This window comes from Phaenicophaeus curvirostris, chromosome 14 (assembly GCF_032191515.1).
Source record: "Phaenicophaeus curvirostris isolate KB17595 chromosome 14, BPBGC_Pcur_1.0, whole genome shotgun sequence".
NCBI lineage: Eukaryota > Metazoa > Chordata > Aves > Cuculiformes > Cuculidae > Phaenicophaeus > Phaenicophaeus curvirostris.
This window is the reverse complement of record NC_091405.1, coordinates 5,495,155-5,523,148: the sequence shown is the minus strand read 5'-3', so window position 1 is coordinate 5,523,148 and position 27,994 is coordinate 5,495,155. Positions and strand designations below refer to the sequence as shown.

The 27,994-nt window shown below is 40.7% G+C and overlaps 1 protein-coding gene across 1 annotated transcript; it reads left to right on the top strand.

The window, feature by feature from the left end:
* The first annotated feature begins 114 nt into the window (after positions 1-114).
* Positions 115-27,994, top strand: DYNC1LI2 (dynein cytoplasmic 1 light intermediate chain 2). Its single transcript, XM_069868543.1, has 13 exons — positions 115-240; positions 1,144-1,217; positions 1,630-1,746; positions 7,796-8,026; positions 14,545-14,711; positions 15,012-15,105; positions 15,652-15,787; positions 16,098-16,209; positions 17,328-17,387; positions 18,401-18,442; positions 18,883-19,000; positions 20,000-20,116; positions 25,008-27,994. The coding sequence occupies exons 1-13, from the start codon at positions 146-148 to the stop codon at positions 25,112-25,114; spliced, it is 1,470 nt and encodes a 489-aa protein (XP_069724644.1). The 5' UTR covers positions 115-145; the 3' UTR covers positions 25,115-27,994.

Genomic DNA, 27,994 nt, shown 5'->3' with positions numbered 1-27,994 from the left:
CGCGGGCAGCCCCGCCCGCAGCGCCCCCTGCAGGCTTGGTGGGGGAGTCTCGGCGCCTGCCGGGAGCGGCTCGGCTGGGCGCGCCCGGGCGGTGCGGGGTCCTTGCGGCGCGGGTGACGTCACTCTTTGTGGCTGCGGCTGCAAGATGGCGCCCGTGCTGGCCGAGAAGAAGCTGCTGGGGCCGGATGGGCCCGGCGCCGCCGAGCTGCCCAGCGAGGAGGAGGAGGGGCAGAACCTCTGGTGAGCGAACCTGCCGCCGCCTCCCGGGCCGGGCCGGCGCGGGGGCTGCTCTCGGTACCCCTCCCTGCCTGCGCGGCGCGGCTGCGGGCGCCACGGGGCGGGGTGCGGGGCCGGCCCCGAGGCGCCCCCGCCGCTTGTGGAGCCGCAGAAGGGCGGGAGGCGGTGGAAAAACCCTGTCAGGCGCTGTCACCGTGCGGGGAGAGCTGGTCGGCGCCCGGCAGCGGCGTTTTGCCTCAGTGCGAGGCACAAACGCTTAAAGAAAGGCTGCTGCGCGGGGCTTAGGGATGACAGGAGCTTCTCGCGGGAAGGGGGCGTGTTGCCGGCGCTTTAAAATGACAGCGGTTACCTGCAAACGTGGGTTTAGTTGGGGTTGTTCAGCCTGGAGAAGAGAGGGCTCCGAGGAGACCTTAAAGGAGCTTCTGGTATCTGAAGAGGCTACAAGAAAGCTGGGGAGGGGCTGTTTACAAAGGCTTGTAGCGATAGGACTGGAGGTGATGGATATAAACTGGAGAGGGGCAGATTTAGACCAGACACAAGAAGAAATTTCTTGAGTATGACAGTGGTGACACAGGTTGCCTAGGGAAGCTGTGGCTGCCCCATCCGTGGAGACGTTCAAGGCCAGGCTGGATGGGGCTTGGAGCCCCTGGTCCAGTGGGAGGTGCCCCTGCCCATTTGCAGGGGGTGGAATTGGATGATCTTAAAGGTCCCTTCCAACCAAACTATTTTGTGATGCTGCGATTTACCTGTCGCATGCTACCTGGTTTGTAAATGGAGTAAATCTGTCTGGAGTGGCCTGCGTGACTCTGCAGAGCTCCTGGGTGCTGTCAGAGGGGCAGTGCATGGGCTGTGGTTGTGCAAGTCCCTCTGTGAGTGTCTCCAACACCAACGTTGCTGCTTTTCCAGGTCCTCAATACTGAGCGAAGTTTCTACCCGGTCAAGATCAAAATTGCCATCAGGCAAGAATATCCTTGTTTTTGGTAAGTAGCATATGCGAGCAGCTGAGTGGCTGGGGTTTCTTTATGGAAACAAAGCATGTTTATAATGATGTGAATGGACTGACACATCGGTTTGTTAATATTACATACAGTAATCTGTGGTGTCATTGTCTTCAGGCTGATAGATCCACTTTCATTTTGATTTGCATTGCTAGACTTATAATGTGTATTTAAACAACTGAATGTGATACAGAATAATTAAATGCTTCACCCTTATTGTTGCGGCATAAGCTGTTCGATCTAACTGGAATACTTGAAAGAAAACAAGTAAGCATTATCCAAAAAGGTACAGGGATACTTCTCATTACTTAGTTGTGCTTTGAAAAATCTCCTCTACAAAGTTAAAATTAATTCTGAAAGTGTCTGTTTTTTTCCTGTAAAAACTTACTGGCAGGTGACGATGGTTCAGGTAAAACCACACTTATGGCTAAAATACAGGGAGCAGAGCATGGCAAGAAAGGAAGAGGACTGGAATACTTGTATCTAAACATTCACGATGAAGACAGAGATGGTAAGTTAATTTTATATGTAATCTCTTTACTGTAATTAAGTAGGTGGCATGGATTTTTTTTAACTGTGGTTTCGTCAGTGTGTTTCGGGTTACACCCAAGTGGCTGGTTCCAGCATTGCTCTGTATGTTTTAGAAGCTGTATCAGTTTCTTAAAAGTGAGATGCATTTTGCATTCAGTGTCTGTTCTTGCTGTTGCCCTTCTTCCAGTTTGACCTGTGTATGAGGAACAAGTGCACTTGAGCATCTCTCGGGATCCATTTACTTTTGGGGTAGATACATTTGCTGATGTTGGCTTACCAGCAGATATAGTCTCACTTGGTAACTGTAGAAAGCAAGTGATACATCCATGAGAATTTGGCTTTGAGTGTGGGGTTTTTAATTTCTGGATGTGGGGTTTTGGTGTTCCCTTGTGGGGACTGTGTGTGACAACTGAGGTGTTTTGTTACAGCTGAAGGAGTGAAGAACAGAACTTACAGTCAGAATTAGCATTTCCTTTTCTTGGATTGGAGCTTGTCTCTTTGCCCCTCATCTTTGTTGCTATTGATGATTGCCCTTCTCCGGGAGGGGGGTGGTGACAACAGACTGTTTCAGAGCAGGTCTAATGGTCGGAATACTCCTATTTTTAGAAAGGTCAGGGACAGGAAGAGACAAGGAGGGAGTTTGTTGTACTTGTTCCTAAATCTGCTTCTGCTTGTCTCATTTTGGGCAAACTGCTCGACCTCTTTGTGTTAGTTTCTCTCTTCAAAAACCGGGAGTGGCAGCCTTCCTGTTCATGACTTCCTTCTGAGTTTTCAGTACAGAAGAGAGAAGTAGTGATTGTGTTTCTTCTATGCTTCTATAAGCAAATGAACTCAGAACATTCTATAATGATATTTTGGAAATGGAAATGGAAATGTACTGAAGGCTTGCACGAGTGATTAAGTACCATATGTGCCTGGTTGTTATGGAGATTGGTCCTGCGCTCACGTGATGGTAAACTCTGTGGATACTAAGTTAGGCACAATTAAAGGATGAGCGAGTTGCCTGTGTCTTCAGTGGCCGCCTCATCTTGCACTTCCTAAAAATCTTTTGTGCTGGGATTTTAAGTGCTGAGTGCTGCTTAAAGTTCTTGGTCTAAGGGCTTTCTCGCTGTGCGCCATCTTCTTCAGTGAGGCATAAATAAAGGGAAAAAAGCATACAATTCAGAGTGTTAAGACAGCCTGTGACATCAGGCTTCTTGCAGCATCAAAGGAGACGGTGTTGTAAGCAGAACAATGTTTGGTGTGCTATTTTTGCTGGTGCTGTCTGTCACACCTCAAGTATGTCCCTACTTTGGGAATATTTTGGGGCTATTCCTGAGGCTCTGGAAGGGATAGGTACTTGCGGTGATTAGGAGAGGCCTGTCATAAAAGATCAGGCAGCACTAGCAGGAGGAGAGAAGAGACCTTTTTTGGACACCCGACTCATCTAGAGAATTCAGGTCTTCACGCATCCCTTTAATGGATGTGTTAGGATCTAATAATATGTGCCTCTTTCCTTTCTGTCTCATTAGTGTCATCAGCAAGCAAAATAAATAGCAAAGTGGGTCAGAACCTCCCAGCAGGCAAAGATGATAGCGCTCTTCCTTCTCTAGGATAGGTTTGGGTTTGTCTCTTTTACCGTCTTTGTGCGCTCTAGATGTGTTTGTGCTCAGATAGAGATTTGGGAACAAAGCCTTTATAACTGACCTGCAGTTCTTGGAAGCCATAAGGAAAATAAAGGTGGGCGTTGGGGAGCTTACTGTTGCGTAGTCATTTTTGAGAGTATCATCTGTTTTTTATTAAATTGCAACAGATTCAATACCAGCAAACCACAAGGGTTTCCAGGGTGTCAAACAAACAGCAGTGACTGAAATGTGACTGTAATGGAGTGAGAAGATCTTTTTGACTTCTTTCCCAGGTGCTGGAAGATTTCTTTGCCTTTTTCTTTGTTTCAGAAGAGTTTCTTCTGTCTGGGAGAGGCATTTTGGTCATAGTGCCGAGTCATTATCTACCCCCTGCCTCCCCATTCTGGAACCACCCCTTTCTCCTGAAGGGATATTTGGGCTGGGCTCACTCTACATTTGAAGCACACTGCTAGGTGCATCTAAAGTTTACAGTTACTTTTGTCTTTTCCCCTAGAGATTAGATCAGGGATGGAATTGTTCGTGTTTTATAGGGAAGTTAAACAAATGCATAGAAAACACCTCTTTTTTGAAGGACGCTGTTGCCAATACTGGTGCCTACTAACATTTGGGTTTTCACTGTCACATGCTTGTTCCTCATTGGTGGCTGATACAAGATGCACGTTTCCTCTGTGCTGGTCGTTAGCTGGTTCCATTCTCTCAGGCGTTAGCCATTCCCTGTAATATGTGGTGCCCAGTCCCTAGATCTCAGGGTAACTTAGGTAAGTCCACTACTGAACCTTTACCTGAAAAATCTCCTTCCCAGGGTACTATCCCAAAGTCTGCCTAGGCTAAGGCATTTGTTCCAGAAGAGGTTCGGGGACACCTGAGAAGAGAGAAAGAGAGAGAGAATTCTCCTCGGTCATTAAGCCCCAGGTACAATATCCTTGGAGCATACGGCTGCTTCTGCATACACGACGCCATAGTTGTGGGTGAAAGCGCTTGCAGTGCTAGCTGTGAAGTTAGCTCAGAATGTTAAACCAACTTGGAGCTCGTGTCCTAGAGTCCTCTGTTAGTGGAATTCCTCAGGGAGTTTAGCCAATTCAAGATGTTTGCTTTTCTTTGTGATGAGCACGTGTTTTGCATCTGTGCTGGTTAGTCTGCTTTGGAGAGCTGAGAATCTCAATTTGTAGGAGGCAGAAGAGAGGCTCTGCATAATTTTATTAAAGGACTTGTATTTCTCAAGTAGCTTTCAAAGTCTCTTACAGTGATGGGGCAGAGTTCGAGTTAGGATGTCCAGCAAAACAGTGGGACAAGCAACATCAACTGGTTTTGTAGTGGTACTGTATGGGTTAGCTGGCAATCATAAACACCCCAGAGATCTTCCAGTTGAACTGCTTCAGGTGACAGATGCAGTAGGGTTGTCCTCACTGTGCCAAATGTGCCAGTGAAGTACAGCCACTCTGTTGTTGCGGTCTTACTCGTAAGAAAATCAAGTAGTCTTGTTTTTTTGCCTCGGGTTTGGACTGGCCTCAGTCATATCATGCGCATATTCCAGTTGAACTGGTTGTTCTGGATTGAGCCGAGTGCTGCTAGTACACTGGTTTTTAATGGGAAAATTGTTGGTTTTTTCAACATCTTTAAAGTATTTATCTTGAAAATTATTTGTCCCTGTTTCGCTTCTCTACGCAGCTTGAACAAGGGGTATCTAATTGCCACCAATACCTCTGATTGCAGGAGATGTAGTTGCAGTTCACAGCATTGCCCATATGCGATAAAATTCATACAAGCTGGAAAATCTTTTTCATGGCTAAAGGGATAATGGAATGCTGACAGGATTTAGGAATGTAGTTTTAGAAGCTATTGTAACAGTCTTTAAGTAGCATTTACTTTTTCAGCAGAGTCTGGTAATGGTTTGCTCTGTTTAGATGTCTCTTGTGGCTGTGAAAGGCCCAGTTATCTTTCACATGGTGTGAGTGATGGGGAGCTTGATGGGGGGCTTGATGAGGTGCTGACAAAGTTGAATTTGCCATCAAGTTCTTGCCAAACTGTGAACCACCACTACTGTGTTTTAAAGCATGTGTTGTATTTGTAGCAAGTGTCACATCACAAACCATACCTCTCTGCTGTAAGAAGGGAGGAAAATCTTTCCTTTTCCTACAATATTAACTTATTTTTTAAAAGTACATATTAATGTGAATGCTGGACTTAGTCTTCCTAGCAGATTGATTTCTTTTGAGTGATCGTTCCAACTGCATTCTAGTTCCACCTCTGTTCTAGTTCCAGTTTGTATAATGGATATAAGCAGAAACTAAATCCTTAAGTAGGACAAAGATGTTTAGCAAACAAAGCCTTCATAACCTTTGGATATTGGCTTTAAAAAGCAGCTTAGTAGCAGTGAATTAGGATGTTTATTAATTTTTATTACTAGCTAAGGTGTGAAAATTTTTCCTGGGATCAAAGTGTTCACCACAGGAGACTCTGTGAAAGTGCTGATGAGAGTTCTAAATTTCTGCGGGCTGCGGGAGAGACTTTGGTTGGGTTTTAAAATGTTTGTGTTTTCTTCAAGGAGGTGGCAATAGCCATAAGTGATACCTGTTAATAACCTTTCACTAACAGAAAGTTCACAGGGCTTTTATTCACTGGTAGATTCCTGCTTTTGGGAATATACCAAGGATGCTTCTGGAATGCAGAGGGTAACAGAGCCCTGCAGAGATGTTTCATTTACTGTTGTGTTATAGGAAACACATGAATGTGTTCATGTTACGGAGTAGCTTCCTTCCTGTTTTTCCAAACTCTTACCAGACTTTCCCTCTGTCCTTAGCAGCCTTTGATAGCTTTAGGTTTCTATTTCTAGTGATGGAAGAATGCTGTGTGATATTAGTAAGATGATCTCCTGAAGCATAGAGGAGAAATAATGTGAAATGTAAAGGTGTGTTTCTTAGGTAGACAATGATTTTCCAAGGTGTTTGCTGCAAAGGATAGATCTGAGATGCACAGTTGGAAGTAAGATCCTGCAATTCGAAGCATGACTGTTGGCCTGTTTGTGTGATGACTGATGTTTGAATGTCTTATGACAGCCTGTCAGTGCCTAAGTAGGAGCATAACGAATGCTAAATGAAGCCTGCCCACGTATAGCATCTTGATGTAATCTGTCTGCAACTTGGCTGCTCAGTAATTTTAACCAAGGCCTGATTAGAAGGCCCCCTTCTCTTTTCTCCTTCCAATTCCCTTAGTCATGGTTATGCATTTTCGAGAGCTGGTGTTTTAGATCCCGATGGATTGTTTCTTAGAATAAAGTTATGATAGCCACAGCAACTAGATTTATTTTGTGAAGTTAAAAGATTTGGGAAATAAGGGAGGCAGTGTGATTATGAAGCTCAGTAGCTGTACTGTAAATCTGGGTTTGCTGATCCATGTATTTCAGAATTCAGGTGTCTTGCATGTAATACCTGTGGAGACCCACTGTTCCCTCTGGACAGCTGTAGTAGAACAGGGAATACTTTGGAAGAGGTACTAGGAAGAGTCTGGAAGGTAGGAATGAATGGAGTTGTTCCTTTTCGGGCGAAAGTTCTGAGAATAATGTAATTATTTTCTTTCTTAAAGTTTGGACAGAACTGGGTGTTCAGAGTACCTGATCCATCCCGGATGATGCTCCATTTTGAGTTTCCTCTATTGCCAAAATTCATTTTTGGGGTAAAATGTCTCATGTCAGCTGTCAGTCCCAGCTGATTCCACCCTCTCCACCCCACCTTGCATTTCAACAAAACCCACAAAAACTAAACTTCTGTCCAGTGCTCATTCTATAAGGAGCCTGCAGTAGGAGCCTGTGTGAAGTCGATATTGGTTCAGGGCAGGTAGAACAGCTGTGAAGTTTGGTAGGTTGTGCATTTATCCTCTGTTTGCTCCTTCTACTTCTGTGCTAGAAACCTAAGCTGCTTATTGATTCTATCTTGTTTGCAGCTTATGTCTGTTGTGAGATGTCTTTAGTGTGTTAAACCAGCTTATGCGTCTGAGGGACACCTCGGACTTCCCTGGTGGGCTCGGCTACAACCACCCCTTTTAAACTTAAGAGTGACATGCGTGTCCCACATACTGTGGTTTTATCTGCAATATACATATTTCACATTCAGGAATGCTGTGTGGTATCTAGGAATGGTTGTGTTAGCTATCCTTGGTAAAAAACAAAGGATAGAAATGATCTGTTTAAATGAAGAGATTCTGAACCAAATAAAAATCCTGTTAAATGAGAACATACTGAGTAATATGAGCATCTACACATATCCCTGTGTTGGAAATAAACAGGTAAGGTGTGCCGGTAGCGGGGCTTTGGTCTTTTGTTTAACACTAATGTTCTTATCTGTTTACTCTTAGACTAGCAAAGGAAAAACTTGGCGTCTGAGTTACAACTGTACCTTCTCCTTTCAGATCACACTCGCTGTAACGTTTGGATTCTGGATGGAGACTTATACCATAAAGGGCTGCTCAAGTTTGCTGTTTCTGCTGAGTCCCTGCAGGACACCATTGTAGTGTTTGTTGCAGATATGTCTAGACCGTGGACTGTTATGGAGTCTTTACAGAAATGGGCCAGTGTCTTGCAAGAACACATCGATAAGATGAAAATTCCTCCAGAAGAGATGAGAGACATGGAACAGAAGTGTAAGTCTTTGTGCATCCGTTCATTCTTGCCTTTTATTTTTTTCTACTACGTCTTGCAACTTTCTTTTGTAATGCTAAATCTCTTCATATTAGTGTTTTGAGAAAGAGTTGGATAAGAATTACTTTGAAGTTGTGATTACAACTCTAATTTAGATACGCTGTTAGGCTTTAAAACAACACTTCCAGTTTTGGTGTGCTGACAAAACATCAGGTGAATGCATGGTCTAAATCCCTTACAGTTACAGATTTTGATAATTTGATTTTTAAAAAGGCCAATTTTTAAAAAACTAACTCCAAACAGAACCACATTTTTTAAAACAGTGACAGAATTTGGTAAGGAACAGGTTGCCCAGAGCAGTGGTGGCTGCCCCATCCCTGGAGGTGTTCGAGGCCAGGTTGGATGGGGCTTTGAGCCCCTGATCCAGTGGGAGATGTCCCTGCCCATGGCAGGGGGTGGAACTGGATGGGCTTTGAGGTCCCTTCCAACCTAACCCATGCCATTCCAGAATCTTGTGAAGGAAGCAAGGCGTCTGCTTTCCTGTGGTGTCCAAACCAAGTCCCATTCCCATACTATCTTTCAGTAGGTCTCTTTGCCTTTGTTTTTCATGAGGCTTCAACTGTGGTCCTAGTATGTTTAATTATCTCTCACTCCAGCCTTTCCTACCTCGTGACTTTAGAAATGTTGTATAAATTAGCGTTCTTCCCTGGCAGATCTGTGGCGGGAAAGAATGTGGCACTGGCAGGCAGTCGTTGTTGCAGTATTATTTCCTGTAGTAGTTTTGAATGATTCTTTTTTCTATTTTCGCATTGAATTACTTCAAAACAAATTCCTTCAGTGGGAAAGTCCTTGGCAACATGCATTCCTCTTTAGCTGCAGTAGATTCAGACTGATCCTTGCTGGTGGCTGGCAGTACTGGAGTGTTTAAACCTTGCAAATACTGTTTGGTAGCTTCCTTAGGCTCACTTTAGGGAGCAGTGTCATCTCTTTGGCATGTGAGCATTCAGATGTATTTGTATAGCTGATCCCATTCCTGAATGTTAAATATTGCTTTCCCAAAAGACTCTTGCTTACCGCGGGCTACCTAGCATTTAAACTTCATGATTAAAACCACACGAGTTTGATTAACAAGTTATGTTACAATGAAAAAAACTGTCAGTTTTTCACAGAAAAAGCACTATTTTTTCTTTTTTTTCTTTTTGTGTGTGTGTGTGTGAGAGAGAGAGAGAGAGACTTTTAGGGGCGGGAAAGTGGAAAGTCAGTTCTCATCTCAAAATACAGCAGCTAACCCAGTTTGCACTTTTCTGAGACAAACCAAATTTTATGTCAATCCAAATACGTGTGGAGTTTGGGCACTTTAAGTTTTTCTTTTCAAAAGAGAAGTGTTTTCAGCCTTCAGTAAGTGTGTACTGTGGGCATGAGCCAGTTACTGTGGCAAAGCATTCACGCTGTGCTTGGGGAACTTAGAAGACATTCCAATAGTGTTGTCTTAGGGATTTATACATAAATATATCGCGGCAATTCTTAGTTTCTCTTGCACTTTAATAGAGCTGAGGGATAAGGAGAATTTGAGAGCTGCCTCATTAACGCGCGTACAGGGCTCTGCTGCCATCCTAATGGCTGCGTGGGGAGCTTTGGGCCTGTGTCAGCATGTGGGTAAAACTGGGGTCTTACTGTCTTCCCCAAACTTCTGTCTCTCTGTTTTTCTCAGTCACTGTGTAGGACACCTGTTTCATCTCAGGTGCTTGTCTTTGGAGTTCATGTAGCCTGTCTGTAAGGTCACGTTTGTGCTCAAAACTTGTGCCACCGTAGCTCTCTGAACAGCAAATTGTGCTGAAGGAAATCCCTGTTGCAGCTGTGGCTCTGTTAGGGTGACTGCGTGGACAGAGAGCCCACATGTCTGAAGGATGCCCTGTGGCTGCAGTCCCTCAATAAATCTATACCAGCAAAGTTTTCCTTGCTAAAATCCTGCTGCATATGCTTCCTGAGATAAGGTGCCACTTAGAAAATGGAGAATCACTGTGTTGCAATAGCCCGGATAGGAGAAAAAATGGGATAAGAAAGCACATTTGCAAAGCAGGCAGTCATAACATAGAGAGTGCAAAGTGAAAAGATGTGCTAAAGTCATTCCAGTAAGTCCCTGCTGCAGCACAAAGCCACGTGGATGTATGTGTTTCTTGATTCAGCTTGTAGAGCCACATTCCCTTGTGCTTTTGCTCTAGCTGTGAGCCGGGATGCAGGATGCGCAGCCCAAGTGTAATGTTGGCAGTGCCTTCCGTAGATATTATGCTCAGAAGCAGGAACCAGGAGTTCTTGTTGGCCCTGGGGAAACGGTTTTCTAGTATTACCCCATTAGTGTGTGTTTAACACACAGTGAGATTGTTCTTCTTTACTAGGATCTTCTTAGCAGTTTCCAGAACCCTTTTTGTTAGCTCACTGTTCTCGATGGGATTGACCTTTGGATGCTTGTCATTGCTGTTTGGGTTTTGGTGGCCTTTCTCCACCCAACCTTTTGTCCTGTTACTCTTGGCTTTACTGGGCGGGTGACGCTAGGCTCCATCTGGTATGTGATAAGCTTTCCTTTTGTGTTGAAGAGTTTCCAGAATGGGAGGCAGGATACACATACAGAGGCAACAGATTGCCTTGAAAGCAATGGAATTTTTCTGAGTAGACCAGAGCATTGTCTGTCTGCACTCACTCTGATCACTGAGCTGCTCTCGAAATTCCTTGCTCAAACCTTGACTAATGTGGACTCAGATAAATGTCAGCTCAAATGTGCTAGTTAGAGATAGGCTTTATTATGATAAATCATTATTTAAATAATATGCATTTGAATAATTATTTCAGGGAAAATCTAAATTTTGCCTCCCTGTTCTTGACAGCAAAGCAGAGGAGGCTATCGAGAGATGCAGAAAGGAGGTATATTGGTAAAACTGCTGTTATATTAAGGTGAGGCTAAAGGCTGTAAACACAATAATATGTTACTGAAAATTAAGTAATGTCCCATTTGAGCTGACATAGTGTCAGGTTCTCTTTCTTTTTTTCCCTCCTTTTTGTTTGTTTTAGTCTGACGTACAGCTGGAAGAATTCTTAAGCTAAAACTGGAAAAAACCTCGCTTTGCCCAGACGTCTTTTGTCTAGGAGTTCTTTTCACAAGACTAAAATCTATCATCAGTAAAGACAGTGCACAAAACAGCTAAAAGCTGTGTGAACTGATTGTGAAGCTGAGTGTAAATATGGAAGGATTGTCTCACAAAATTCTGTGGTTTTCTTGTTCTGCCGTTCAGTGATTTTGTGATTGATCTAGTTAAGTAAGTTAGTTTGTCTGCCATTTGCATGTTGCAGTTAAACAGTGCTACTAGGCCAAGGGTTTTATTGTTACTAGAACCATAAAGCCTAAGAATAATTAGAATAATGGATGCTTTCTAGGTGGTGTGTGGAGGCTGTTGCTCCTGTGCCAGGAGGCGTAGATCTGTTCTTGTAGTTGTAGCTTGCGGTAGCTTATGTGAATAAGCAGTGACATGAGGATGGAACAGATGGAAACTGGCATTCTTCTGCTGTGTTAAATGCAAAAGTCTAAATAAAAGACTTTACCTGTGTAAATACGAGTTTGGTAGATAAATTAGAGCACAGTAGCGGGCATGTAATTTTTATGGTATTTTATCAGCTGGTGGTAATTTTTCATGCAATTGACCATTCTTGGTACTCGACCTTACTGATAGGTAGCAGAAAAAAAAATTAAGCCCAAGTTTCTTTCCTCCTTAATAAAAAAAAGGGGTGCTTCCCATACTACATAGAATGAATGTGATTCTTAACTATGAATTATGTGGAGGAGAAAATATTCAGAGCTTGCTAGAAAAAAGGAAGAAGAAAAGATTTCTGCAGGCTGTTTGGATGCGTGATGGACTTTGTCCATTAAACATTTGAGAGTGGATGGAGATGGAGTGAGAAATAGATATGGCAGGTAAGGAAAAAGATTAAATTGCAGTGTGACAGAGACGTTTGAACTGAAGTGAGCTGCTTTCTCAGCTGTTCAGGACGCAGCTTGTTGGTTAGGTTCTGGCAGGGCTTGTGATACAGGTTTACTTTGTATTTAACAAGGCTAAATTTGGAATGGGAATGAGGGTTGAATGAGGGCTTTTTAAGACATGCTGAAGAACCTCCTGCAAATGGGGATTTCGGCCACTTCTACTCAAATTGTGTCTGCTTTCAGGGTACAGTAGGTAGGGTTTCTTAGTGAAGCTTTTACCTTCCTTTAGCTCTGGTAGTTACTTCTTCTCAACGCACTTCGTTAACTGAAGCTGAGTGTCTTCTGTAGCATTTCTCATTCTCTGGTCATGGTTTAACTGGAGTCCATTTGTGTTATTAACAATCCACAACAACAGCTCTTCTTCACAGTGAAGCTTTTCGCCCTGTATGCATGGATCAACCTTGCTGCTGGGTGGTCTGTGAGGCATGGGGTTTGGTGCTGCTTGCTCCTGGGGAGAGGGAATGGTTGGGAATCTCCACTCTCTGGAATTATCGTCTTCATTCCCATTCAGCAGACATTGACAATAATGTGCATCAGATTGCTGAAGTTTCCATGTTGTATTTGCTATTATTTGTATTAGTAAAATCCGTGGGGTATCTTATATAATGACTTGTATCACGTTTTTAGAATTTTACTGTTTTCAAGAGAGGCTCTTCTTTCCCAAATTTGAAAGGGTTTGTGCTAACAGATATCTTAGGGAAAAGACTTTTCTGCTCCAATATGAACAAAACCTACAAAACTAATGTTATGTGACTATTATGCTGTAGTCAATTGAGAGGAGCATTGTCAAATACTCTTCTACATCTGTTTAAGTCAAAGCAGCTTATTGGAGTGGTTGTAGTGGGTGTAAATGCTGTTGTTCTAACTGCTGTGATACACTTGTCTGCAATAGGTTTTTTTCCTATCCTGAGCTAGGAAGACTGAGTCATGAAATAAGAAATTTTTTAAACACTTTTCTAGTTAAATGCTCTGGAATTAGTTTTCTTTCTGTGAGATAGTCTGTAAACATATTTTATTTGTGGAACGTGTAATGGATTTCCAGTTGCTGGATGTGAAACAGTACTAGAGGAAAGCATCTCTGAGAGCACTGTTGCTTTCTCTCCACCAGAAGGCACTGCTGCCCCAAGTTTAAATGCGACAGCATTTGTATTTGTTTTAATTCTGTGGACCTTAGGATATGTTGAAAGTCTTATGGTCTATTTATTAAGCTTTTCTTGGGACTAGAGCTCTTGCTCTCCTCAAGAACCATGCAATTTTATATTTCTAATACAATTCTAGATTCTACAGCTTAGAACAAGAGTGTTTTTCTGATTTATTCTTCCTTACACATGCCTGTTCCATTGCAGGAATGGTTCCTATTTTGAAACAGTGAATTCCAAACCTGGCAGAGGTTTTACCACTTCCCAAACCTCAGCGGTATTGCATGCCTGGCAGTACAGTTGCAGCTCCTTCCCTGTCACATGGATGGGTGTGCTGAACAACCCTCTCTTTGTGAAAGTGCAGGAGATGGGGAGCTTGTTCAAATAGTTTTCCTTGCTGTATGGACAGCCAGCCTGCTCCCACTGTTTCTAAAATCAAGGTGCCTTCAAGGGAGCAAATCATAGAGCTTGGCTTGCCTCTTTGCTGCAGGCTCCTCATGGCTGGGTGAGGAGGAGGCTCCACGTGGGACTGTCATATGAGGGAGAGCCCTGACGTATCTCGTGGGTAGATTTATCTGCATTTTATCGTTTGTCCTGAAAAAAAAGATGTAAAAGCTATAAGTTCCCAGCCCAGCTTTGATAAGGTGGGGGAGAGGGTCACAAATGCTTCTAGTGCTGTTTCTTAGGCACTTTGGTGTTTTATTGTATTCAGCTTTACTGAAACACTCACCGTTGCCATAAAATTAAAACACTGAAAACACAGAACACATCTAGTTTCCTCTGACTCCACTGTAGTTTTCCAGACTATAACTGCATTTCCACAGGTAACGTTTAGAGTCCTCAAGTCTGTATTTGTGCAGTGTATTGTTTTTGTATTTTTAGCGTTGGACTCCTGCAACAGAAATGTATAGTAACAGAAATTTAAACTGAGTAATGGTTTATAAGAAAGAGTGGCTGTTTCAGCTTGATGTTTCCTGTGTTTGTGTACGCTTTCAACATGCTTTCTTCCAGAACCAGTTACAAACTGCACCGAGTACAGGCTAAGTTGCTAAACTGTTTGTTTTCTGTTGTCGGCTCCCCTGTAATGAAATGCGTTGGGTTGAAGGATGTGCATTTGCACATGCCAGAGCTCTTGCAGCTAGTTCTGATTATTTGTAATAGCCCCAAGTGGCACCTGATTTAATTTGGTGTGAATTTTAGTGGAGAATCATGTTTGAGTGGGCAGCGTTCTTGCGGAGCACCTTGTTATAAAAGGAAAGACAAAGATTTCTGGTTAGTCGTACGTTAATGATGATTTAAAAGGAAGAAGTAGTTCCTTTGTTGTACATTAAGAAGATCTCTCTCTCAATAGTTATAAAGGAGTTTCAAGAGTACGTGGAACCTGAAGAAGGCTACCAAGGATCACCACAGAGAAGAGGCCCTTCCTCTGGCCAGGACGATGAACATGTTTCTTTGCCCCTCGGAGAAAACGTGCTGACTCACAACCTCGGAATTCCTGTGCTGGTAGTTTGTACAAAAGTGAGTTTCTCGCTCTATTTGCTACTAGAGAAAACTTTAATTGTTACACAGACGTGCAGAATGGATTCTTGTCTGATAGTAAATGGATTTAGTACAAAAGTAAATTTCTGCCATCAGTGTCAATTTTTAGTGTTGGAGAAGGGTAATAGCCGTATCAGTTATATGTTGCATACTTTGTAGTTTGATTTATTGGTGGCATTTTAAATCCAAAGGATCGAAGTAAATATGATTTGTATGTACTGTTGAAGAGAATGTGTTAATGACTGTTTTTGTGGTTGTGTTTTTCTCCCTTTCTGCCAGTGCGATGCAGTGAGCGTGCTAGAGAAGGAGCATGATTACAGAGAAGAGCACTTCGACTTCATTCAGTCACACATCCGTAGATTCTGCTTACAATGTATCCTTCCCTGCTTTGAGGAGATTTGCTGTAATCTGGAAACAAGAAAATACATTTTAGCATTGAATTGCAGATAAAATTATCTGATAAATTGCACTTCAAGATTGGTTGGTATTTAGTTATTTACTTTGTAGTATTTGTTGTTTTGACCGTGTCAAGAGATGCATAAAACTTTTTATAACTCTTAAATTTGTATGGGACTTGAGACTTTGGTCCCTCTACAAAGATTTATCTTGCGTTTTGTGAGGTTGTTTTTCTTGGTTTTCCTCTTGGAACTTGCTGTTCCCATGTAAACCTGAGATTTCAGCTGTCTGTTAAGTGCCTGGGAAGGCATCTGGCTTTTGTGTATGCCAAAGAAAAGTATCGTGAGTCTTCACCTGTTATACCTCCTTCTTCTCCCTGAATAGTGAATGGCTATGGGTTCTGCACTGAACTACTTCTCAAAGTTAGGTCTAGTGGATTCATGGCCATTAGCTCCAGTTTTGAAATTCTTAACTGTCATTTAAAACCTGTATCTTACCTATTTTTCCTTAAATAGATAATCAGATGGGGCTGCCTTGATTTATACATCAGTTAAGGAGGAAAAGAACCTTGATCTGTTGTATAAGTACATTGTACATAAAACATACGGTTTTCAGTTTACCACACCTGCCTTAGTGGTAGAAAAGGATGCAGTTTTTATGTAAGTCACTTGCGTAAGCCGCGTGATTTTGGATTGTTTTCTGTTAAGCACTATGTTTCATATACTGTTTATATAAAAATGACTTGAATGGTTTGTGTCCTTCAAAAGCTTAGCATGTAAATATTCTGAAATCTTTAATCAGAGACACAAATTAGTGCACGTTACTTGACTGACTTGACTCAGAGTACCTGAGCTTTTTGGTAGCTTTGGAATGTCACTGAGAGTTGGGACTGACCTGTGATAAAACTGCCTTATAAATGATCTCTGTGGAAGTGCTTTTTGTGACTGAAAAGTTTCCTTCTTTTTATAGACCTGCTGGTTGGGACAATGAAAAGAAAATTGCCATTTTACATGAAAACTTCACAACGGTGAAACCAGAAGATGCGTACGAAGACTTCATTGTAAAACCTCCTGTAAGAAAGGTAATAAGGAGTAAATTCTTCCCTGACTCCCCTGAAGACTGGTAATAACTATTAATATCGAAGAACTCCAAATCTAAATGTGATTTTTTTTTTTTAAATACAAATGTGTGAAACAAGCTTTCATTTGCCAGTTGTTTAAGATACTGCAAGCAAACAGAAATCCATTCTCTGTAGTGAATGAAAAGCAGTTCAAAAATATCCATTTTGCATCAACTTTTTTGCTCGTGTGGGGCAAAAATGCTTTTTGAAAACTGCAAATGCTGCTGTAGAACATCCACAGCTTACACGTATGCACACATGGTGTTGAGGTTACTGTGTAAAGGCAAACCTTGTAGAAGAGGAGAGTATTTCACTGTTGCATTAATATGTTATTGACAGATTTCTTAATGTAAGGCAAGAGCAGTAAATAATCCATGTAAATTCTGTATATCGTGAATTCTGTGAGTATAAGCACACTGAAACAGGATATGCATAAAATGGGTAATTATGAGTAAAATAGTATTCTACTCTGTATCAGAAAGCTTCTTTTACAACTGTGTTACATACTTAATGTTTTCTGCTCCGGCCCCAGTGTTCAGAAATAGAAAGAGCTGTTTGAAGCTTTCATAGAAGGTGAAGGTTTGATGCTGCTGTTTGTAACTTGTGGCACTTGGAGGCAACGGTTGTTGCCTGATAGCAGTGTTAGGATCCATGAGAGCTGATGTAGCAATGTTAGGATTCATGAGAGCTGATGTAATGCCCTTGGCGTCTGAAAGGCTGAGTGTGGTGCCTTGTGGACAAGGTAATCTCAGGTCTTTGAAGAGGTGCTGGCAAGATTAATCTTTTGACATTTAGGTATCAATGTGGTTGCTTAGCAAGTACTCATCTTTCTAGGGGGATGCCCAGAGACTGGCATCAGTGCCAGTCTGCTCCACACGTGTCCAGTGGTTTTGTTCTGTGACAACTTCCATGTTTAAGAGAGCAGTGATGTTAGAGAAGACTTTTTTTCTCTTTTTTTTTTTAAAAAAAGTGAAGAGTGGTATTAAAAATGTGCCTCTTTTTCTTCCCTTTTGATTACCGAAACATAAAAGCAGTAATTTCAGTTTTTGCTTCTAATAACAAAATATTTTGTTCAACAGTTAGTCCATGATAAAGAGCTGGCAGCAGAAGATGAACAAGTATTTCTTATGAAGCAGCAGGTAAGAATGGAAGGAATAAGATAGGTCCTTACTAAATAAGGTCTCACTTTAAGCTCTTCATTGTTATTGCTGTCAGATTTTTTTGTCCCTCATTTAAGTCACTAGATAGTCACTTCAGCTTTGTGAATTCAGGTGTCATTGTGAAATAAGGCTTTATTTTACTAAATAGGTGTAGGAAATATCACAGAATCACAGAATAACCAGGTTGGAAGAGACCCACCGGATCATCGAGTCCAACCGTTCCTATCAAACACTAAACCATGTCCCTTAGCACCTCGTCCACCCGTGCCTTAAACACCTCCAGGGAAGGTGACTCAACCACCTCCCTGGGCAGCCTGTTCCAGTGCCCAATGACCCTTTCTGTAAAGAATTTTTTCCTAATGTCCAGCCTAAATCTCCCCTGGCGGAGCTTGAGGCCATTCCCTCTTGTTCTGTCCCCTGTCACTTGGGAGAAGAGCCCAGCTCCCTCCTTTCTACAACCTCCTTATCTTTGCAGTTTGGGAGGAAAATATGCAGAGAACAAAACTTACCTTTCAACTGGGAAGAGCAAGAAGATAACTTGAAATTTATAGTACGGATGTGTTGATCCATAAAATACAAATACTTGTACGACTTAACATCTTAGTACTGCCGTTTTCTTACAGTCGGAGGTGTAAAATACTTCAAGGTGTCAAATTTGGCTTTGCTGTATCTTGTTACTTTTTTTTACTACTTTGTTGTTTTAAAAACCTCATAATGTATAGTTGATTATAAATACAGAGGTTACAGGTTTGAGTATCTATAGTTCTGGCTTATAGTTCTGAAACAGCTGCGTAAGACAAAGGGCTGAAGCTTATTTTACTTACTTGAACTGTCCTCTAGTGGTTAAGTCTGGAAGTATATAAATATTAAAGAGGAAACGTCTAGATGTCAGAAAAACTATCAAATAAATGAATGTTAGTCAGCTTTGCTGTATTTTATTCCTTCATATTTTCCAATATACATTTAATATTCTTAATGTGTTGTTTTTGCAGTCATTCCTTGCCAAACAGCCAGCAACGCCTACAAGAGCATCAGTAAGTAGATCCAAGAGAAGAGTAGGAGGTGTTTTGTTTCCTTCTAGGAAAGAGGGAATGATTCTAAACTGTAGAGGTTTGTTTTGTAAATGTGGAATACATCATCTTCCCAAATGTCTGAAAGTAAATTTAAAAAGAAGTGGCAATATTTTAAAAGGTTGCTTCCAAATCAATTAATTCTAATTCATGGTGGATATGTAGAGATATCTGATACTTATTGAACTGAAAATTTCCTGCAGTGATGTGTCCTTTCTTATAGTAGAGGCACAGGCCCAAAATAAGTGGTGGTGTCTTGTTTGGTTTTCTTTCCCCAGTGTGTATGCATTACAGTACCAAGATAGAGGTTTAAAAAGTGGCTTATATGTGATGTAACATTTGCTTTATGTAACTGATACATTTAAGTTCTTCTCTGATTTGTGTGATATGGACTTTCTTTTAAGGAATCACCTGCAAGAGGCCCTGCAGGATCCCCAAGAACTCAAGGCAGAGCTGGTCCCGCCAACGTACCCAGTGCCTCACCAATAACATCAGTTAAGAAGCCAGATCCAAATATTAAAAGTATGAATAAGCATTTTACTGGTTTTATCATGTGATATTTCCCTTAAAAAGAAAGTCCTCTTTGGTAGAAAGATTTTGGAATTTATGCACTAATGGTGTCGTTAGTTTAGTAACAGGAATGAACTTATGATATGGCTTCAGGTTTGATTTACTTCTTTGACTCACCCAGCAGAGTTCTGTTACGGCCAAGTGACCTGACAGAGTTCCAATACTTTATTTCCTTAAGTTGCCTAAATACTTGTATTATACAGTGGTTGAATTCTTAGTGTGGGAGCTGCTTTATAACTACATGCGATGTTATACTTCATATTCCTTACTCTGGATTCCACAGTGAAACTTGTTATACTAAACCTTCTCTAGAATGTCCTCATCATTAGTACATGAAGTAGCTTGGAAATTACACCCTTTCCCCTCTCTCAGCCCTAAGGTGGAGCTCCAGGTGGTTCAGTTGTTTCCTTTTTCTCTGTGCTTTAAGAAAGTTGGCTGAGTGAGTATTGGTTTTAATGACACGCTGTGGTGTGTCACTTAGTAGATAAAATAATCCTGCAATTGTGGATCACGTCTCATTGCTGTGTGTCCGAGTTTGGATTTATGAAAAGTAGTTGGCACTGAAATGTCTGTGCAGTTTGTTAATGGCCTTATGAATCTTTGAACGGCACATCCATACTTTGTTTCTTGGCTTTTGCAGTTTGAAAAGGATACAAATATTTAGATTAAATTTTTGTGGCCTCCTTCCTCCCCCATTCCAGAAGAGCAGAAAAATGCTGTCAGTCATCTCTGGCTTTGCCAGTGAATACAAAGGACTTGTGTCTTTAAATTGAGCAAGGAGAAACTTTCTCATATGTGAGGTTTAGTTCATTTGTTGGTAAGAGAGTTGTGTATCATAGAATCATAGAATAACCAGGTTGGAAGAGAGCCACCGGATCATGGAGTCCAACCATGTATGTATGTAAAAAATAACTTCTGTCATGTATCTGTTTTTCTTTTTTTTTTATGTAGATAACGCTGCAAGTGAAGGTGTCTTGGCTAGTTTCTTTAACAGCCTCTTGAGCAAAAAGACTGGCTCTCCTGGGAGTCCTGGTGGTGGAGGAGTGCAGAGTACAGCCAAGAAATCAGGTATTGACTTGTTATTGCAGGCTGTTTTGCATGTTTTTGATCTTTTACGTGACCCACAGTGGTCTGACTGTGTGTGTCTGTGAACAAAGAAGTGACAGGCCTTGACAGGTGGCAGGGCCAAAATGGGCAGTCTTCAAAAAAGAACTGACCTATTGCGATTTCACAACTCCAGGGCTTCTCTTAAGCCTGTTATTAGTTGATTCTTCAAGTGAAGTTACACTGCTGGGATATAAATAATATTGGAGTCTTGATTGTGTTCACAAAGTGCTGGGTTTTTTTTTTAACTCTATAATTCCTTCCTTTCTTGACACTTGCCTGTTGCTTGAAGGAAATGCAGTTCATTGGGTTTGCATTGGAGTTTCCAGTCAAACTGTTGAAATCTCTCTGATGTTCAAGTTTAAATGAACTGCTTCTTGTGTTGGCTTGAAGTTATTCTCTCAATATTTAATATTTTATTGTGATGCAACAACTGATAACACTGATCACATGGATTCGTTCTGTGTATGTGCCTGCGGCTGCATCGTGCAAGACACTTGCTGATAGGTCATTGTGCTATTTTAAGAGAAATGCAAAAAACCCGTTGAAACACTTTATACCAACCCAAAACTCAGTGTGGGTATTTGAACTGAAACTGTTCCCGGAGAGTGAAAATAAGGAATTTTTGGGATGGGTTTTGTAGGACATTCTGTGCTCAGAAATAGCTAGAACTTGACTTAATGGCAAGTCAAGATTTTGTTGGGGTTTTTTGCTTTAGCATGATGAATTCTGTAATTTATCTTTATTAAATTTCTTAAAAAGATAACAGTAAAAGATTTCTTTGTTATATGTTACATACACAGTAGTATTGTATCTACACTATAAAAATATTAAATGGATTTTTTATTAATCCATTTAAACACTGAAAGGTGCCCACTGCTCCATTGGGTGCAGCATCTTGCTATTGCTGACCACAATGTCAAATTAACTGTTGTTATGGAAATAGGACTAGAAATAATTTCAGAGTTTATTTCACTCTCACTCTATCTAAAGCTGAATCAGTTAGGGAGTTCCTGGCCAGCACAGAAAAATCAAAACAAACTCTGAAGTAAGAGGTGTGATGTCATCAGTCCAGGAAGCCTGTGCCAGTACTTAATATTTCAGTTATTTTTCTCTTGCACAATCAGTGTTTCTTCTGGGTCGAGTGGAGACAGAGATCAGTGTAGCCCCTTTGTCTTTCCAGCAGTCTTTTGCATATTTGCAAGGTTTTACCCTCTGTGACTTTTGTCTGACCTACAAAAAGTCACTTCTCTCCCACCAGGAGTGTTTTTAATGGCTCTGATAGCTGTTACTCTTCTGGACTACAGGTGACCTCTCTCTTCCAGTGCTCTGAAATGAATGCAGTGCTTCAGACAAGGCTTTGTCTGCCCTAAGTAGGGGTTATTTAATCTTACATGTTGTGCTTCTATTCAGATGTCTCAGCATGGTGCTATTTTTTTTTTTCATCTGTGTGATACTGATTGGGATTTGTTATAACGGTGCAGCCAGTTTAGTACAATTCCTGCCTCCTGGGAGGACTTTTTCTACTCTGTATCAAATCACCTTAGTATTTCCAAAGGTTGTATGTTTCCTATATCATTGTTTTCCGTTCTGTTATTATGTAATACTTTGATAATTTATAGAAATAACTTTTTACCTCCAATCCTGTCCTTCAAATCCTTTGTAGTCCCTTCAGGCGTGCTTGCCTGCGTATCTGATATCCTCAGCAGCTGGACAAGGTGAATTGCTGTATACAAGTATTGACTAGTACTCTGGATAACTACGGAGTAACTGTGCGTTACAATACATTCATTCTTTTGAAATACCAAGGCTTTGTTTTTTCTAGCTGATTTATATGAAGGTTATGCAAGATATGATGTCAACCACTCTTCCCTTCTTCACAGGACCTGTTATCCTGTCATAGAACAAAATTTGGTTGGCTTGACAGAACTGGTTGGTAACAGATCCCTGTTGATTGTTGTGCTGGTAGGCTGTTTGTCAGCATCTAAACCATAACTGCAGTTCCTGGAAAAAAATACTAGAGTAGAAACTAATTAGTCTGTAATGGTCTTACTCCTTCCTCTCTTGTCTTCTAGAACATCATTTACCTTTCAGGAGTTTCAAAGATAACCAACAGCTATGTCTAACTTTTTTTTTTATTCCATGTGTCGGCATTAACTTCTAACTTAGAATATTTCTCACCTGAAGCATCTAGAGACGGCAGTCGTGTACCTTCTTCACATTCTTGTTTTGTTAGACTAAATTAGGAAAGCTGTCTTTCAGTTTTCTATTAGATATTGAGCTGTTTTCCCTACTAGTTTTTTCTTCATCAGCTCCCATCGCTGGCTTATCTATTCTTGAACACGAGCGATGACAATTGTGTGCAGCACTTCAGATGTATGTCATGGGAATCCCTTTCTTTGGTGGAAGTATTTCTCGGTGATCTCAGGATTGCAGTTGGCTTTTCTTGGCTGCGTCAAGTTGGTAGCTCACACTTGTTCCCTGACTTTCAGAAAAGAACAATAGGCTTTCCTGCACAAGAGAATATCCCTGTTCCTTCTTGGCTGTTGTGTTCACAGCTTACACCCAGCCAATATAAGGTTAAACTTCCCTCAGAAGGTAAGGGCTCTCACGACTGGGATCCAAAAAGCTCTTTTTGAGTTTATAAGGTAACTGGTGATAGCAGGAAAGATTATTTGCTCTTTCATGGAAGAGTTGAAGAGAATGTCTTGGAGAAGTGTTATTTATGGCAGCATATGTGAGTAAATGTCCTGAAATTATCTTCATGGGCATTTTAAAATGCCTAATCTAAATGGTTTAGAGAGTCCTAATTTTCCGGAGGTTGACACTAAAACTATTTACCTTTAAAGAGACCGATTCCTTCTCCTGCAGCTGTGAATGTCCCCTGGCTGAGATGTTGAGGTTCTGTCACAGGTTGGGGAGAAGTTGTGGATCTCAACATATTGGGCAGCCCAATAAGATTGGGGTCTGTGACGTTAACTCTTACTTATAGAAACTCCCTCACCTGTGCAGGTGCTGCGATGTCTCTTCACCCATCTTATTTGCCTTTGTATTTCTAAATTTCCTTCTTCTCTGCGTAGAGGATGCTATTTCAGAGAACTTCAGTTGGTAGTTCCTGTCCTGGATTTTTTTCTCCACATGGACTCCTAGACTTAAAGGTGCTTCGTTTATGTCCACAGGAGGATTCATGCAGATTCTGAGCTTTGCCTTCACCCTTCTATTGTTGTGCAGTACGTAAAGAACTCAGGTTCCCTGCTCTCACTCTAACCCAGGAAGAAGAATACATACAGTTGTATAGCACACGTCTGATCGAATGAGGCCATCGGTGTCCTTGACAATTTTTTTGTAGGGAAGCTGGAAGCAAGTATCTAGTATCAATGTCATTTATAACGGAGGGAAAGTTTTTATCTTCTTAGAAACAGCTCCTTCTGTTTCTTCTCCTTTGAAAGGTGCTCGCCCATGCCAATGGTTATGGGGAGGGGTGTAAACCTGAGTGTCACTGAACAGCTTGGCCACCCCTTTCAAGTCTGAGGTAGCTGCAGGAGACGGCTGCTTGGTGTTAATTTGGAGCCTTGAAGATCCAGTTCATCTAGCATAAAAAAAAGCCACTGTTTTTTTGTTTAGACCTACTTTTGTTTGAGGAGAGATTTTGTGTGGGTTTTATTGTTTTAGGGTTTTGAGTTCTTTAACTCCAAGGTACCATTAGGATACATGTGAAGTGCTTTGGATTGTCAGTTATATTACAGTTAGTATACTAATTTTTTAACTTGGTTTAAATACTCCTGCTTTGAATAGATGCTGTTAGGAGTGCTATGGCTTATGCCTAGTGCTTAAATCTAAAACCTTCGTAGTGATTAAAGGTAACCTTTTAACTTGGTTATGTCTTTGTACTCTGGAAAAAAAACCCACTTAAATCTCTAACAGTCAAATCTTGCCTCCTTAATGTTTTCAGCATGTACCCTGGAAAAAATCCACCTAATATTTCACACACATTTGAGCTGGAAAACAGATGCTTGTTAAATTCTTTGGCTATGTAAGGGAGCTGTACATGGTTATATAATCTACTTTTTGTCTAAAAGTATAGCTTTTTAATCATAAATGCTTGTATGCTCTAAGCATTAGAACATATCATTCCACTTTTAATGATTAATTTGTCTGTGGGTTTGTAATTTTCAGAATAAGAGAATTAAACCGATTGCTCAGTTAGAGAATTGTTAAAAAGTTTTGATTCTAATATAAAACTGTAAGATACGCCTTTCTGTGAACTACTTTAGTGTGTCTGTTTCCAATTGAAGTCCTTTTGAAATGCCTGCTCTGAGATATTACATGAATATGCAATTCATGTCCTCTTTTTTTATGGGAAGCATCGTCTGCAGACAACGAGAGTTTTTCCTGTTAGTTGTTTAATATTAAAAACGCAGCAAGTATAAGCGTGACCAAACAAATGAGATTTTTGTAGCAGGTGTCCTGTGTACCTTGGAAAACTTGTGGTTAAGATCTGGCTTTAAGTAAAACCCTTGCTGTCAGTGCTAGTAACAGAATTTATAGAATATTCTAGACGTGGTTGGTTTTAAAAGTTAGTTGCTGTAAAACATACAATGGATATTTTTGTGCTTTATGCTGCTGTGTAATTCAGCATTTCATTACTTTAAAGTGAGTCAAGCCTCAATATTTAGCAGTGTTTATGGAGATGTTATCTTGAGTTGTGTCAGCCCCTGTGTTCTGGGGTAGGTGGCGAAATAATGAGAAATTAAATAACACAGTCATATAAAGTGATTTTATGAACACTTATCTTCATCCGTTAAAACGTTTCATTGACATTAGGTTGCTTTAACCTTGTCTTTCTTCTTTTTAGGACAAAAAACAGTTTTGACGAATGTTCAAGAGGAATTGGATAGGATGACTCGCAAGCCAGACTCTATGGTAACAACAAACTCTCCTCCAACAGAGAACGAAGCTTGATAGCGCATAAAAAATGCCTATGTAAATGACCAAATAACTATGTATATTGATCTGATAAGACCAGGAATTTTCTGCTATGGCAGATGCTATCAGTTTTCTTGGGGCAGGGGGAATGAGCTTACTCCATCATTGCCTTGTCCCAGTAAAAAGTGCACATTCAGGAAGTTTGCATATAAAATCCCTCTGTATAAGATAACCATTTAGAGTTTATATAGGGCAATTCTTTTGGTTTTGGAGGTAAGCAGGTGCAGCTGCGTTTCCTGTGGTGAAGAACACGGAGAAGCAAAATGGAGAATTCTTATTCAAATACGACTACTGACTGTACACAAGGCAAGAGAGAGAAATTAAATCCTCTTTCAGAGTTACTGGAATTGGCTACTTGTATGTTTGCAAATGCATTATGTACTTGGAAAGGTGGTGGTGGTGGTGCAATGGCATAAATGAGGTGAAAGAGCCTAGGTGGGGAGTGGAGCCCCAAAAGGGGAAACGGGTTTGGGACAGCGAGAAACCAGAATGTTGGATTGACTGGAGAGGAGCAATGTTGCTAAACCCTGTTTCACATAGGGTAAATAATCACTGTTTAAAAAAGACTACTTTAAGTTGGGGAATTCCAGGCCAAACACTAAGCATCATGGGAATTTATTCTTGTTACAAATCTTGGTTTAGTTTTTAAAAGAGTCGAAGAGTGTGGATGCCCTTTCTGGTCTAGCTGACAAAGGGAGAAACGATAACTTGTTTAGATCCAAGTGCCTGGCACAGTGTGTGATGTGTCTTTAGAAGGTGCTTGAACTTATTGTGCACTGTAGTACAAACAGTCACTGTTTGGTTTTATTTTAAAATCAGTAGTTCGGCGATTTGTATTTAATTTTAAATCCTGTTTTCTGATAGCTTCTGCCTTTTTTTACGCCGAGAGGCTAGCCTGTGAAGAATGGTGGGTGACGTATCATTTTCCCATAATGAAATGTGCTACAGAACACTCAGTATTTTTTTTTTCTTACGTTTTGTAACTAAATATTAGCTACTGAGCTAAAACTGATTCCTGCCTTACACCTGTGGAGTTTTTAAAGAAAGCTTTCAAAGCCCTAGTTCCAACCACAGCTGCTGCGGCTGCAACCAACTCCTGTTCTGAAGGTGACCTAAAAAGCACGAATGTGTACGCGGCGAACACGGTAACTTGGCTTGTATTTTCTTTAATGTAGCATTTCATTTGGAAAGATGGGTTGCGGTTGTCCCCGTTGCTCTAACGGAGCTGTGTCCATGGTCACATAAAACCATCATTCTGTAAAAACAAACGGAACTGCTATGGTTACTGAAACGGCACTTTGATTTTATATGCGGTATGCTTGTCTTACATGTACACACTACCATAAATTAAAAATAGCAAGCATATTCTGTGCTCTTAACGCTGAAGGGAAAAACCACAATTTGAATTATGCAGAGTTTACTTTTTATTCATATGAACTTGTTGTACTAAATCTGATGTCTGGATATAACTCCCCTAATATATATTGTTACTTAAATATTCAGAATTAGATTGACCACTAACACAGTACTGGATGTTAACTTCAAATCCTTTGTTACATCAAGAGGCTGTTCTTGTAAGTCTGTCTAAACCTTATCTAGAAAACTAAGAGTATTTACTTGCCTCTTTGACAAACATTAACATGAGTATGTTATTTGTGCCAGTTTTTTTGTTGAAAATATTATATTTTTTTCTTTTTTTTTACCTTTTTTTTAAATAAACGGTATGACCTGAAGTTATACAGTTGTGTAGGCAACCATAAGGCTGAGACGGTGGATGGCTGGTGGGTGATGTGGATGTACTCCTGGTGTACTAGGTGCCAGCTGCAATTAGCACACCAGAAGGAGTAATTACACACTGTCCTCCTGCCACTGAAACTGAAACATCAAAAACCCTACAGGAAAATGGAAAACTTGTTGATGGTAACGGGATAGAGTTTGAAAACCTCAGTCTGAAGCTGCAGTTTTTTTGTCATCTAACTTGATAAGCACTTTCTCTAGCAATATGGCTAAAATTTAAAATTGAAGTACTTTCCAGCTCTATAAAAATGTTACATGTACTTAAATTGATCAGAACTGATAACGTGTGATAACTTCCCAGCTTTGCAGAAAGATGCTTCTGACAAAACAGAAACAGATCTCCGGTTTCTGGTTGCAAGTGAATGCTCCTAGTTTATTGAAAGGAAGTTGTAAGTAATGTAGCATCCTGTGGTTGCCAAAGTCTGTCAACTTTGGTGAGCTGCACAGTTGTTATTCTGGTGTCTTCAAGCATTGGAACCAAAGGCCAAATTGCAAACAGCCTTTACATTTTCAAGTGAGACTTCATTTTTTTTGCAGATACACTTGTATGGTAGACTGTTTAAACTATTATATGACTATATTTATATGCATTATAGTGACTGCATCTACTGTTCATGTTTAAACTAAGAAAACAAAAGATAAAAGCGTTCAACTTGAAGCAAATAGAAAAGTTTTAAGATTGGCCCTCCGTAAAAACGCTGTGGTTATGCTGCTTGATTTTAAGTTTGCACTTTTTTTTTATTGGCATTTTAAAAAAACTGTTTAAACTGAACAGAATTTCGTATTTTATTTAATTTAACTACGTTGAAAGTGACTGCTCTGTACATCATGAACTTAACAATATACGTGCTGTAAATGAAAGTTCACTGTCCTGTATACTAAGTTTATTGGTTTGTTTTCCAACTTACAATTAGGACTGCAAATGTATGAAACAAACCTTAGTCCAGTTGTATGGCTTTAACCAGGCGCAGTATGCAGTCATGTGGAATCTTGCTTTCTAGTGCTGGCAAAATGAGGACGTCTTTAATTACTGGCTTCAATAAACACAAATCCAGACTG